Genomic DNA, 12,367 nt, shown 5'->3' with positions numbered 1-12,367 from the left:
AAGATGAATCTTTCCCTCCCTGATGCAAGATGTCTTTGAGAGTTCAGACCTTTAAGTGTAGCTTTTTATGTACTGAAGGAACCCATAGAAAGATACAAATAAATATTCCAGGGTCTTTCCCTGCTATGACATTTCTTCAAAGTGGTTTATATAGTTATCGATGGCATACTGCCTGTCTGCAGGCAAGTGGACGGGGTAAAAAAAAAAAAAAAAAGCAGCCATGTTCCAAAACATTTTGTGCTAGCACTTTGGGCTTCTCTCTGTCCTAAGAAAAAGGAAAAATAGTAAGAAGTGGCTAGTCAATACTTATGAATAACTGCATTTTCTGTTTGACCTTCCAATGTTAGTAAGTAATTCTGAAGGTCTACAGAATTACTACAATAACACAGGTGTTTGTCTTATAAATTAGCTATGTGTTTCAGCAGAATCACTTAGCTATTGTCAGAAATCCAGTAATGACAGCTCTGAAGTGTAAATGGCCCCATTTATTTCTGTGCCAAGTGCAAATTGTGTTGACTCTCATGCCCAGAAACACTGCATAGAGGTAAAATCACATTATAGTGATCCGCACTGGCATCCCATGAAAGATGTGCTCGTCTCTGTGAGGCTAAAAGATGGGATCATTAAAATAGAGAATCTTTCAGTGTGGCTCTGTGAGACTAAAGAGGCATATGGACGGTTCTGGTTTATGCAGTAAGAGGAAAGAGGAGGGTATCAGGCAAAGCTATCAAAGCATGTAGCCCCAAAACTACAAAACTCACTTAGATTTTAATCTAAAACACAACATTTGCACAGACTGTTTCCTAGATGCTATGGATAGTCATGTCTGTCACTTTTCAGATGGTCATAGCTTGTTTCCTGGAGGGTCACAGAACTTATGCATTTATTGTTAGCTGTAGAACAGTAATTTTTAAAACAATTACATGTCATAAGGACAGTGACTGTCTTAGATTTTGTTCAGGCTCCAGTCCAAGCTCAGTGTGCTACAAGGTGTGCGATATTGAGGTGTGGGTTGCAGATGAAGCTCTGAAAAGTTAGAGATGTAAATTTACAATTACAGCCTTGGGCTGTACCTAGGTAATAAACTGGTGATAAACTGGATATTATATTCTTGGACTGGCTGCATAAACTTATCTGGTGTAGTCTGTGCAAGGTCAAGTGAAATGAGAATCTCTGACGGAAGTGATACCAACCAGCCGCCGTGAGAAGCAGGTGGAGGTTGTGTGAATCTGTGGTTCTTACAGAACACTGTCCTTGCCTGCAGCTGCAACCAGGAGAAAGAAGAGACCAAGGGAAAAACACAGTGCATGTCTTGGACTTGAGTCAGCTTGTCAGCCTGGTACCCTAAAGCCAGTAGCTTTGTAGCTACTAAGTATAACACACAAATTATGGCAATAAAACCCTGCAAACTTCCTGCTGATAAAAGCACCCAGAACAGTGTGAATTTCTGTAGTTGTGCAGCCACTACATCAGGGTGAATTACTACTACATATGGTCAGTGAAATCCATCATGTTAGAGGATTTTTCAATAAAGTTGCTGGTTTTATTAACATAATGAGCTAATGCTGAGGGCTTTTTCTCTTGGTGGTTAAATATTTTCACACTGGTGAACCTACTTTTAAAAAGACAGAAATGCAGCTGTCTGGATTTCTTTACTAATTATACTCTGATTGATGTCACATAATGATTCTCATTCTTACAGAGGAAGGCAGGGGGTCTCTTTGAACTTCTATTCAAATTTTTTTAAACTGTCTTAGCCAGGGCTTTAGGTCTCAGTGAGCCATATCCAGGTACAGCTTAAGGTCCTTTTTGATGTCTTCAAGTGGAAATATTGTACAGTCTTGTTGCAAATAATATTTGCAAGGCTATACCTCATTAATACACTTGTTTTTACTTGCCAATTTTTTTAAGTATCTTTGAAATTAAGTGCTGAGACCTAAGTCTTTTCACATGTTTATTTACATATATGCAATATTCCCTCAGGCACCAGTAGATGCTACAGTAGACATTAAATTCCCATTGAAATGGTCATATTACATTGATGGGGACTGTCAGATTCAGGCTATACACAGATCTCTTTTACACAGGGTAATCTGTGTAAAAGACAGCTTTGTTTCATTGTACAGAAATTAATGGAAAACTGAGTTAGTTTATAATGTGGTCTGCAGCAAAAAAAGGCTTTGTTGAAAGATCTCTTATAAGCACATTTCATGTTAAACTCCAGCTCCATGCTGATGCTGTAGAAAGTCTATCAATTAAAATATTTGAGGCATTCTTCTTAAATTAAATTAATTTAAACTTAGAAGAGATGTGAAATTTATTGTCATCCCCATTTTTTTCTCTTCAGGGCAGTGTACAAAGATGCTGATTTGTATCTCCTGGATTCTCCTTTTGGACACTTAGACATCTTTACAGAAAAAGAGATATTTGAAAGGTATTGTAAGTTTCGATAGCTTGACCAAGCAGCACAAAGTAAAATTAAGGGCTTTTAATAACAATACAAAAACACTGGAGTGATGAAAATTACACCTGTTGGGATATTAATTTTTTAGGGTTTTTCATATTGTAGTATTTTGAGCATTAGTGATAGGACAATGCACTGTGTGTGGAACAAGCCTCAGCCAGATATGAATGTTAGTGCTCCCTCTTCCACCTCAACATACTAAGCCTGCTGTAATCTCGTACTCCCAGTGTGTGTGGCTTTACATCTGACATGTCTTTGTATCAGAAAGGCTTTCACTTTAAAACAATTACCTGCTTTGCAAGTATAATTTTTTACAAAATGCTGTATTTTGACCCGTTTTTCTAATCACTGCACGTTGAATCACCTGAAACTGCCTGCTGAAGATTGGCAGCAGGTTGGCCCAAGTCAGAGACTTTTTTGCTTGTCCTTTGGATGAAAACTGCCATCCATGAGCTTTTCAGCCACTGTAATTTTGAAGTTTTGATATTGGAGTAATACTCTTAAGTCTCAGATCAACAGATCTGAGTAACCCTAAGCTGAAAAGAAATACTTCATGATGAACTGGGCTTTTTAGATTGACATGAAAATAATTAAATTTTACCCCTTTTTTGGTTCTTGGGATAAAGTACTCACCCTTTACACATCTCAGCTTTACCACCTCCTCTGTAGTTTGAGGGAGCACCCAAGACTGCTCATACTGGGAGTAGGGCAGGTAAAAGCAAATTGAAAGTGAAAGGGAAAAAATAATAATTTAAACATGAGAACAAAAAAGTCTAACTGTTCACACTTCCATCTTTTACAGCTGTGTGTGCAAGCTGATGGCGAATAAAACTAGGATCTTGGTTACTTCAAAACTGGAACACTTAAAGATTGCTGACAAAATATTAATCTTACATGAAGGAAGTTGCTATTTCTATGGAACATTTTCTGAACTTCAGGGTCAACGGCCAGACTTCAGCTCAGAGCTGATGGGATTTGATTCTTTCGATCAGTTCAGTGCAGAGAGAAGAAATTCCATCCTTACTGAGACTCTCCGACGATTTTCCATTGAAGGAGAAGGCATGGGATCACGCAACGAAATAAAGAAGCAGTCTTTTAAACAAAAATCAGATTTTAATGACAAAAGGAAGAACTCCATAATTATTAACCCCCTTAATGCAAACAGGAGGTTCTCAGTAGTGCAGAAGAACGGGCTGCAGGTCAATGGGATAGACGATGGCCACAGTGACCCGGCGGAGAGGAGGCTCTCGCTGGTTCCTGACTTGGAGCAGGGGGACGTGGCCCTGCTGAGGACTGGCATGCTCAAGGCTGACCACCTGCTGCAGGGGCAGAGGAGGAGGCAGTCAGTGCTGAACCTGATGACGAGCCCCTCTGTCAACTATGGACCAAACTTTACCAAAAAGGGAAGCACAACGTTTCGGAAAATGTCTATGGTGCCTCAGACAAACCTGTCTTCTGAGATAGATATCTACACCAGGCGTGTGTCTCGAGACAGTGTCTTGGACATAACTGATGAAATCAGTGAGGAGGATTTGAAGGTGTGTGTTGATTTGAATTCATCTTGGGTTTGGTTATGGTGATGGTTTAGAGCAACATACTCCTCATCTGGTTTTCTGCTTGACTATTTCCTTCCTAATGCAGCATTTCTCTGTGGAATAGGCTTTTTTGAATACCTGTGAAAATTTTTAAACTCAAGTATCATCTTGAAATCCTCAGAAATTTATTTTGCCTTATTTTTTGTTCATTTTTGAATGCTATCTGTAGAGAACTTTAATACAGAATTTACATCTCCTTCACTTTACCCTTCAGATTACTTAGGATAAAATAACATTTGAAACCGTAAATTGGAAAAACATTGTTTTAAAGCATTTATGTAAAATTCACCTTTGAGACATTAAGGCTCATGGAAAAAATAAAATACGTTTGAAGTACTAGCACAGTTTTTAAAACCAGAATTTGATCAAATTTGATAGATTTGCCAGACTGCTTAGTTTTTGTGTCCTGATGGAGATAATGAATGGAGGAGTAAACTTGATTTTACTCTGGTTCTACAGATGTGCAGAAAAAACCAGAAGCTTGAGTTTTATACCAAAAACTGGACCAATTTTTTTTTCTAGTAATTTCAATTGGTGACGATAGACTACTTGCATTTTCAAAAATGACAGATTATTTTCTCAGGATAGGAAAATTTTCTGCAGGAGTTTCTTAGGTGGAAACAGATGTCCAAGGAAAATTTAAATTTATAGTTTGCTGAAGCATTACCCATTTTTTTCTTTTGAGCTCAACAGGAAAAAAAAAAGTTCAAAGTGCTTACAAACTTACTCTAAAATCAAAATAATAATTCTCCATTGAAAGAAAATAGCTATTGATTAATAGTTTTTTATTCTGGTAGTGCTGGACAAATCTGTTTATCTCACTGTTGTCTGAAAATTTCAAATAATCTCTCGATTGTATTTTTATAGCAAAGATTACTCAACCAGCCAGTACCTTCCTCTCTAGCCATTATGAACCAATTTAATGCTTCAGCTCAATTATTTGCAGTGAGTTAGCAGAAAAAATGATAGCATTCTTGTATCAGAAATTGTCATACAGAGATATCATTAGCATTCTTACTATTATTTTACTGATTTTTTTGACAGGAGTGCTTCAGTGATGATGCTGAAAGCATGGGTACTGTTACTACGTGGAATACTTATTTCAGATATGTTACTATCCACAAAAACTTGATTTTTGTTCTGATTTTGTGTGTGACCGTCTTCTTGTTTGAGGTAAGAAAATCTGTGCTTGGTGTCATGTTGCAACAAATGGTGTCTGTTCAAACTGATCTCTGTGAAAATGGATAAAGCATCAAGACATAAGCTCTTGTATATATAATTTATTGACAACAGCTGCTAAATTAAATTACAATAGGTTTTCTATTGCTTAGAAGAGCATTTCTACACCAAAGTTACTGGCTAGTGCACAGCAGCAAAAGACCCATGCTCTCAAATTATCCAGGTTATTTTCTGCTCTGTGGTACCATAAATAAGAATTGTTGCCTTATGCAAGTCTCTTGTTCACAGGTGAATAATCTTCCATTTTACATTAAAAATTATCTTTGTAGAGCCTTAGGGAGTTAACAACAATAATTGCCATAATTTTTTTTGATGAGCACGTACATAAATTCTGGAAAATTGCTTTGAAAAGTGAGTTACTAGCTTTGCTCCTAGTGAAAGAAGAGTGGTGACTAAGGCAGAGTGCTGAACACCTGTGGTGGCTGTTAAAGATGGAAGGGGTGTTTTCTTGCAGCATGAAGACAAGATTTTTTCCAAGGACAGTGTAACAACACTGTGACACCACAACAAGTCCTGAAGAACATATTGGCTGTTTGTGGACATTTGACTGTTCGTTATATATTAGAAATTGTCTGCTTTTTTGTCTTGTCTTTCAATTTAGGAAAGACTTTTAGCATAGAGCACCTCTTAATGTTCTCTTTTGTAGTAAATATCCTAAATGAAATATTTTTCAAAGGGAGGGCAGATGTTTCATAGTGGGAAATCAATAAGACTGTATTCATATGTCAGCTTATAAAATATGGTGCCAACCTCTCTTGGTATTTTTCAACATGAACTGAATGGAGAGTTCATTAAGAATATAGAGCTAGTTTCTGGCTGATTGTCAGCAAAGGGCTTTTAGCAATTCTGCAGTGAGATTCAAATTTCTAGTACCATCATAGCTGGAGAAAGATGTGACTGATGATATTCTAAATTTACACTAATGTTATATTGCAAGTGATTTAAGTTAGTTATCTTGGACCAGGAATAAATCCTGAAGGTAAGATCTAGTTTACCATCCTAATTCTTTAAACCAACTCCATAAGCAAGAGACTATTTAGATGCATAGCTCTTCTTATCATATAAGTTTTATTTTCATGGTAGTGGAAAATGGTTATATAAACAACAGCAAAGCTGCATGTGAGCTTTAGAGGAAAAGGAAATTTTAATTTTAAGGTATACCAGATTTATTCCTGTGTATTCAGCATATATTTCTAATGCTGATTACACATTTTCACTTGTATTTTAGATTAAACATTTTTTAAACAGTTCAAAAGCCTCATCTTCTAACTGAAAAAAAAATCTTATGACAAAGAATGTTTCCATACAATTCAAACTTTCCAGTGTGACTATTGTTGAAGTAAAAGCCTATTGGCAAATGAATGGGCTGGAAGATATCCAGGTGCAGCCCAGTCTTGAGCAAACCTCTGTATGTAAGCTGAAATACCATGCCAAGTGTTTATGTGCCCTGTGCTAACAGTTTGTACCCTTCCAAGCTGAGACAATGAAGAGAGGCCAGTGAATACCCAGGTAAATTGAAAGTGGTGTTTTCACACCCTTCAGATCTGGGTGGGACTATGGTGGAAATTCTAGAGATGCTTTTTCAGATTTTAAATGGATTGATTTCAGGTTCCAAGGTGAGTCTGTACAGGTCACCATAAATAGGACATCAACTGTACATATTTCCTAGGTTTGAGAGGTGTATGTTGTGTAGCTCACTTAAGCAACTCAAAACTGTGTCTCATGGATGTAATACCCAGAAACTAGGGATGCTGAACTGCAAGAAGAGCAGTTTTGGAAGAAAACACAGAGAAAGGCTTTGTGAAACTATTCTGTGTCAATGTTACCTGCCATCATCTTCACAGCTGAAAAAACTCCTCTGTTGTAAGGAGTCAAGATGACAACAAAATTCTGTCGGGAGATGTAAAAATTTTATTGTGAAAGAAGCCTGATTCTTACAGATACTGAAATTCAGGACCATCATGGTCAGTCTTGGGTTATTTACTGTAAGACCTGCAAAAGTTAGTGGCTCTCAAAGGGACAACTTCAGTTATATGTTGGGGTATTTCACAATACATTTCTGTACAAGTAACATAAAAATATATGGGAAGAAAATGTAAAAACTGTTTCAACCCTTAGAAAATGATCATAGTCAGGAATAGAGCACATTAAAATGTGATAGACCAGATGAAGATTTCCAGTATCTTGGTGGACAGACAAGAATATATTACAGAATAAATTCTTATTGAAGGCTGGATCATCTCACAATAAAAAGGGCTTAATTCTATATTTTAAAAATATTACAATTGATTATGTGGAAAATTATGTAAAACTAAGCAGCAAAGCAATATCAGTCAGATATTGCTTTGGTATATCAGAATATACCAAAGGTAGATATCAACTAGCAAGAAAACAATTGCAAAAATAATAATGTTAAAGGTTTGAAATTCATATTTGAATAGATGCCTTTGAATATACTGAGAGACTAACTCTTCTAGGGTCATTAAAAACTTAAAATTTGTTAAGGCATACAGTTATCAGTAGGAAGGCATTAGCAAGCCTTTGTTAATAGTATGGTAAAAAAACAATACAAGAATATTTAGGCACTTGAGAGCCTGATTGTAATACAAGTCTAAATGTAGCTTTCCTGGTGGGATGCACTAAATTGTTTCCGTGGAGAGAGAAGCAGATATTACAAGGTTTGTGCTTCAAGTAAGTTTGACTTCCACACATTTGTTATGCTCCTTCTAAAAACAGGTATAAAGTCATTGAAAAAAAGATAAGAGAAAAAATTATATAAAGTGATAAGACAAAATCTGACTCTGTTTTCTTTGGTCATAGGTAGCTGCTTCTCTTGCTGGGGTATGGTTTCTTCAAAAGTAAGTAGTGGTGATAATTAATTGAGAAACTGGAGTATCCCTTATATTATTTTTTTCTATAAATAATGAATTAATTCTTCCAGAATTCTATTTGGATAGTCACTATCTTCTGGTCAACAAAATGGTTCATAGATGGATGATCTAAACACCTTGTTTAGGTGGTATCTGGTACTTCTGTAAGTGCTAGTAGTTGAATGGTTTATGGCTTTTTATTGAGTACACAATAGTGTGTGCAAGATTTTCCTGTATCAGCTCACTCTAGGGATGCATGGACCTGACTATCTTCAAAATACTGTGATTCAGAGGTGCTGGGGAAGGCTTGCTTGGGAACATTTTAAGGGAGCAGTTTCTGTAGGACCCCATTTGTAAAATTTCGATTGCTCATCTATGAAAGATTCCCAGAAGTTACAGGGTCAGCAGTAGAAGGTTAAAACACACTAAGCAGGGAAAAGCCAGTGGCTTTTCCTGGGTTAATGCTTTTAATCCCTGTCTTTGTCCTGCAGCAGTGGTCTGTGTGCTTGAGTATAGGAGCATATGATGATGTAGGTTTGACTGGAGGTGGAGTGATTTATGCTGATTTCCAACTACGTTACATCACCAAGGGCTTTGATTTTTATAGTATACATAAAGAATTTAACTTCCATAGGAATTCAGTTTTTTCAAGACCTAAACTAATTTTTCTGTTTAAAAGAAGTGGATGTATTTTCCTGGATTAAGTTAGGTTTGTCAGTGATTAAATAGACAGTAGATTTGCAAGAGTAATTTACCAAAGCTATTAATAATTTATGTTTCATACATACATGACAATATTTTAAAAATGACTGGAAATATCTATAACTAACCATTAGCAGAGTTTTCAAACAAGTGGACACTGGAGTACTGTTTGGTTTTGTTTAGTAAATAAAAGAGAAAAAGCACACAGTTTCCAGTAATGCATTTATTTTTAATTTCCATTACACAGGACAGCTTTGAAGGCAAATACAACACAGTCAGAAAACAGCACCTCTGACAAACCTCCTGTGATTGTCACTGACACTAGCAGCTACTACATCATTTACATCTATGTGGGTGTGGCAGATACTCTGCTTGCCATGGGAATCTTCAGAGGTTTGCCCCTTGTGCATACCCTTATAACAGTGTCTAAAACTCTTCATCAAAAGATGGTGCATGCAGTCCTTCATGCACCTATGTCAGCCTTCAACTCTTGGAAAGCAGGTAACTGAGATTGACTCATCTATGCATTTAATTTCAATTAAATGGTTTTCATTCTGTTGAAGGACAATGTTGCCTTCCATTTACATTTTCAGTCAAGTGGAACATTAGAAGCTTGCCACATAAGGTAATTTGTGAATCTTTTAATGAAACATGATTGCACTTAAGTGTTGACATATTTCAGTTGTCAATTGTGATTCTGAAATATCAACCAGTAAGAAAGAAATGTGGAGAAAAGAAACTGTTAACTGTTCTAGGCAATAGAAGTAGAATAACTTCTAAAGAATAGACTTTGTCAAAAACTGCAATAGAAAAGATGTTGTCAGCTATGGTGTGAGTGACAAGGAATCAGATATGGATGATAAATAGTGCCTTTTTTATGAATAGTCCTACTAAAATGGCATAAAACATGAGTTAATGTGAATGATGGTATGCATATTCAAATTTGGGAGTTGATATAAAGCTCATTATATAACTGGTGCAACAAGTTCCATCTCCTATTGTACATGAAATTCCTATGCTTCTTACTGATAAGTACTAGATTATAGGAGAAACTGCTAAATGATGATACAACAATGGGCTTCTCCTTCATTTTCCCTTACATTCTTAACTTTGTTGTAACATGATGTCTAATACTGATTAATTCTACTCAGAAACTAAGAAACAGGTTGCAAACAAACCCATGCAAACGCTGGTGTGGAAATTACCTGTGTGTCAGCGGGGCCTGCTTGAATAAGGGGCACTGACCTCAAGATTTGTGCCTCTGTTTCTGCACCTTTTCGTTGTTTCTTTTTTTTAAAATTATATTTCCCTGGCTTTTTTTCCCAAGAGCTGAAACTGAAATTGCATAGCCAAATTCCTCCAGGGGGACAGAAACTGTAGCTCCACTAAACTGTAAGGAATTGCTTGTACTTGAAAAAATCTTATACTTAATATTTTTTTTATTCAGAAAATTTTTTACCTTTTGTTAAAGTAATAAATGTGGGATTTGGAGGGTACTAAGATGTTTGACTTTTTTTTTCTTAATCCATAGGGGGTATGCTTAACAGATTCTCAAAAGATACAGCAGTACTGGATGACTTACTTCCACTTACAGTATTTGACTTCATTCAGGTTTGTAGAATAAAAGTTGTAACTTTTGCTGTCTTATAGCAATGTGATATTTCAACTGTATATCTTGCAAAAGAAATAATATTAATTTTTTTTTTTCAATCTATGTATCTGTGTTGCTGTTTATCCTGTAGGTCAGCTTTATTGCTTCATTTTTGAGTACTTGTCTCTATGTGTACTTACCTCCACTGTGCAAACCACTCTTACTACTCAGGCTCAAAAATATTTTTGCCCTGCAGACCCTTACAGGAAAAGTATCCCTGCTGCTGCCCAGATTCAACTGTAAGTCATAAAGGGCATTCCTTAGTTTCTTCCTGTTATCATGGCTCAAGTTTACTTTTTTTTTTTTTAATGCTATCCTTTGATTGCATTCAGTCGCTTTCATAACTTCCCCTCCTTAAGCTCTTCTATTCCCAGTTTGCTAGCATCACCCTTAGTTTATTTCTCTTCTGTTGAATATATTCTTGACTTTTCTGTTCCTTTATCTTCTATGGAAATGCCAACTTTTCCTTAGATAAAACTGATTTCCATAACATTTTAAATATAGAAGCAAATCTTCCCTGGTGCTCCTGTTTCCTCCCTACACTATTAAGGTGATATAGGCCCAACTTAATCAGCCCAAACACTCTGCTGTACAGATTGCCTATCTCCATGTGTGACTTTGCCTGCTTTATGGTCTCTACCAGCATGATGATCTGGTAAAGACAGAATTTCTTTCCCTACATTTTTGTGAGTAATTAGTAACTTTGATTCATGACTTCAGAGGGGCCAGTGCAGCTCAACATGAAGAGATCCAAGTACATAACAGCTTTACTTCATGTCCTGCTGGTGTCATGAGGACTTGCTGAATGAGTAAACATGGACATTGGGACTCTCTGAATCGATAATATAATCTTCGGGGTGAACAGGGGTCACTGCTGTCTTTTCTGACATGACCATTTTGTTTCAGATATTTGGGATGTTATTCCAGAAGCATGTTAATTAGTCTGTCTCTACGTTTCAAACTTTCCACAAGAAACTGGACAGTTTTTCATGTTTTCAAGAATAAGGAATATCCCAGCATTTGGCTTTTCTATTCTGATGCCTGTCAGAGGTTTAGCTATAACCTGTTGTCCCATAGATTCACCTCTCTCTCCTCAGTTTCAACTGCAGAGGCTTCTAGACATGCCTTTCCAGGCGTTCCTACCCACCATCTTGAATAACTTTAAGAGTCATTCATTCACAATCAATCTCTTGTAGTCCTCCATAGATTCAGACTTCCATGGACTTTGCTAATGAACAAAGTCAGATTCCTCTGAAAGATACAGAGAAGTTATAGATAGGACTTTTTCCTTCTGATGATTGTTGCAGAAGAGTTGCAGAATGTGGAAGGGATTTTGGAACCCCTCCAACCCCTCTATTCAAAGCAGGTTCAGCTAGAGGCCAAGCTGGGTTTTGAATATCTCTAAGTTCTCTGAGTAATGTGTTCCAGTGTTCGACCTTCTCCATGCTAATAGTGCTTTTTCTTATGTTTAAATGGAATTTTGTGCATTTCAGCTTGTGCCCATTGTCACTTATCTTCCCAGTATGTGCAATTGAAAAGAATGTGGCTCAAGCACATATGGTCCACAAGAAATACCTACTAGTATTTATATAAACAGAATATATTTTATTTATATAATAAAAGCAAACTGCATGGAATGTACAGAAACATTTCAAATTTATTTAAGTATAATAAATACCAGTAGATAGTTATACAAAGTGATGAGATCCCCTAAGCCTTCTCTTAAGGCTAAACCCGGTTCTATCAACCAGTCCTCGTTTCTTGGAGATGTGAGAAGCTTCTGGCACATACTGCTTGTTGAAAATAATCTCACACAAAAGTTCATAGTGAGCTCACTGAACATTTA

General features: G+C 36.5%; 1 protein-coding gene across 1 annotated transcript in view; it reads left to right on the top strand.

Moving 5' to 3' along the window:
- The window catches only part of CFTR (CF transmembrane conductance regulator), an 87,123-nt gene that overhangs the window by 44,025 nt on the left and 30,731 nt on the right, over nt 1-12,367 (top strand). The window contains exons 13-18 of the mRNA XM_066318980.1: nt 2,348-2,434; nt 3,267-4,002; nt 5,104-5,232; nt 8,119-8,156; nt 9,118-9,371; nt 10,402-10,481. Coding sequence (XP_066175077.1) covers nt 2,348-2,434; nt 3,267-4,002; nt 5,104-5,232; nt 8,119-8,156; nt 9,118-9,371; nt 10,402-10,481 — 1,324 coding nt within the window. The remainder of the gene's footprint in view (nt 1-2,347; nt 2,435-3,266; nt 4,003-5,103; nt 5,233-8,118; nt 8,157-9,117; nt 9,372-10,401; nt 10,482-12,367) is intronic.

This window comes from Sylvia atricapilla, chromosome 5 (assembly GCF_009819655.1).
Source record: "Sylvia atricapilla isolate bSylAtr1 chromosome 5, bSylAtr1.pri, whole genome shotgun sequence".
NCBI classification, from domain to species: domain Eukaryota; kingdom Metazoa; phylum Chordata; class Aves; order Passeriformes; family Sylviidae; genus Sylvia; species Sylvia atricapilla.
This window is presented reverse-complemented; position numbering and strand designations above follow the sequence as displayed.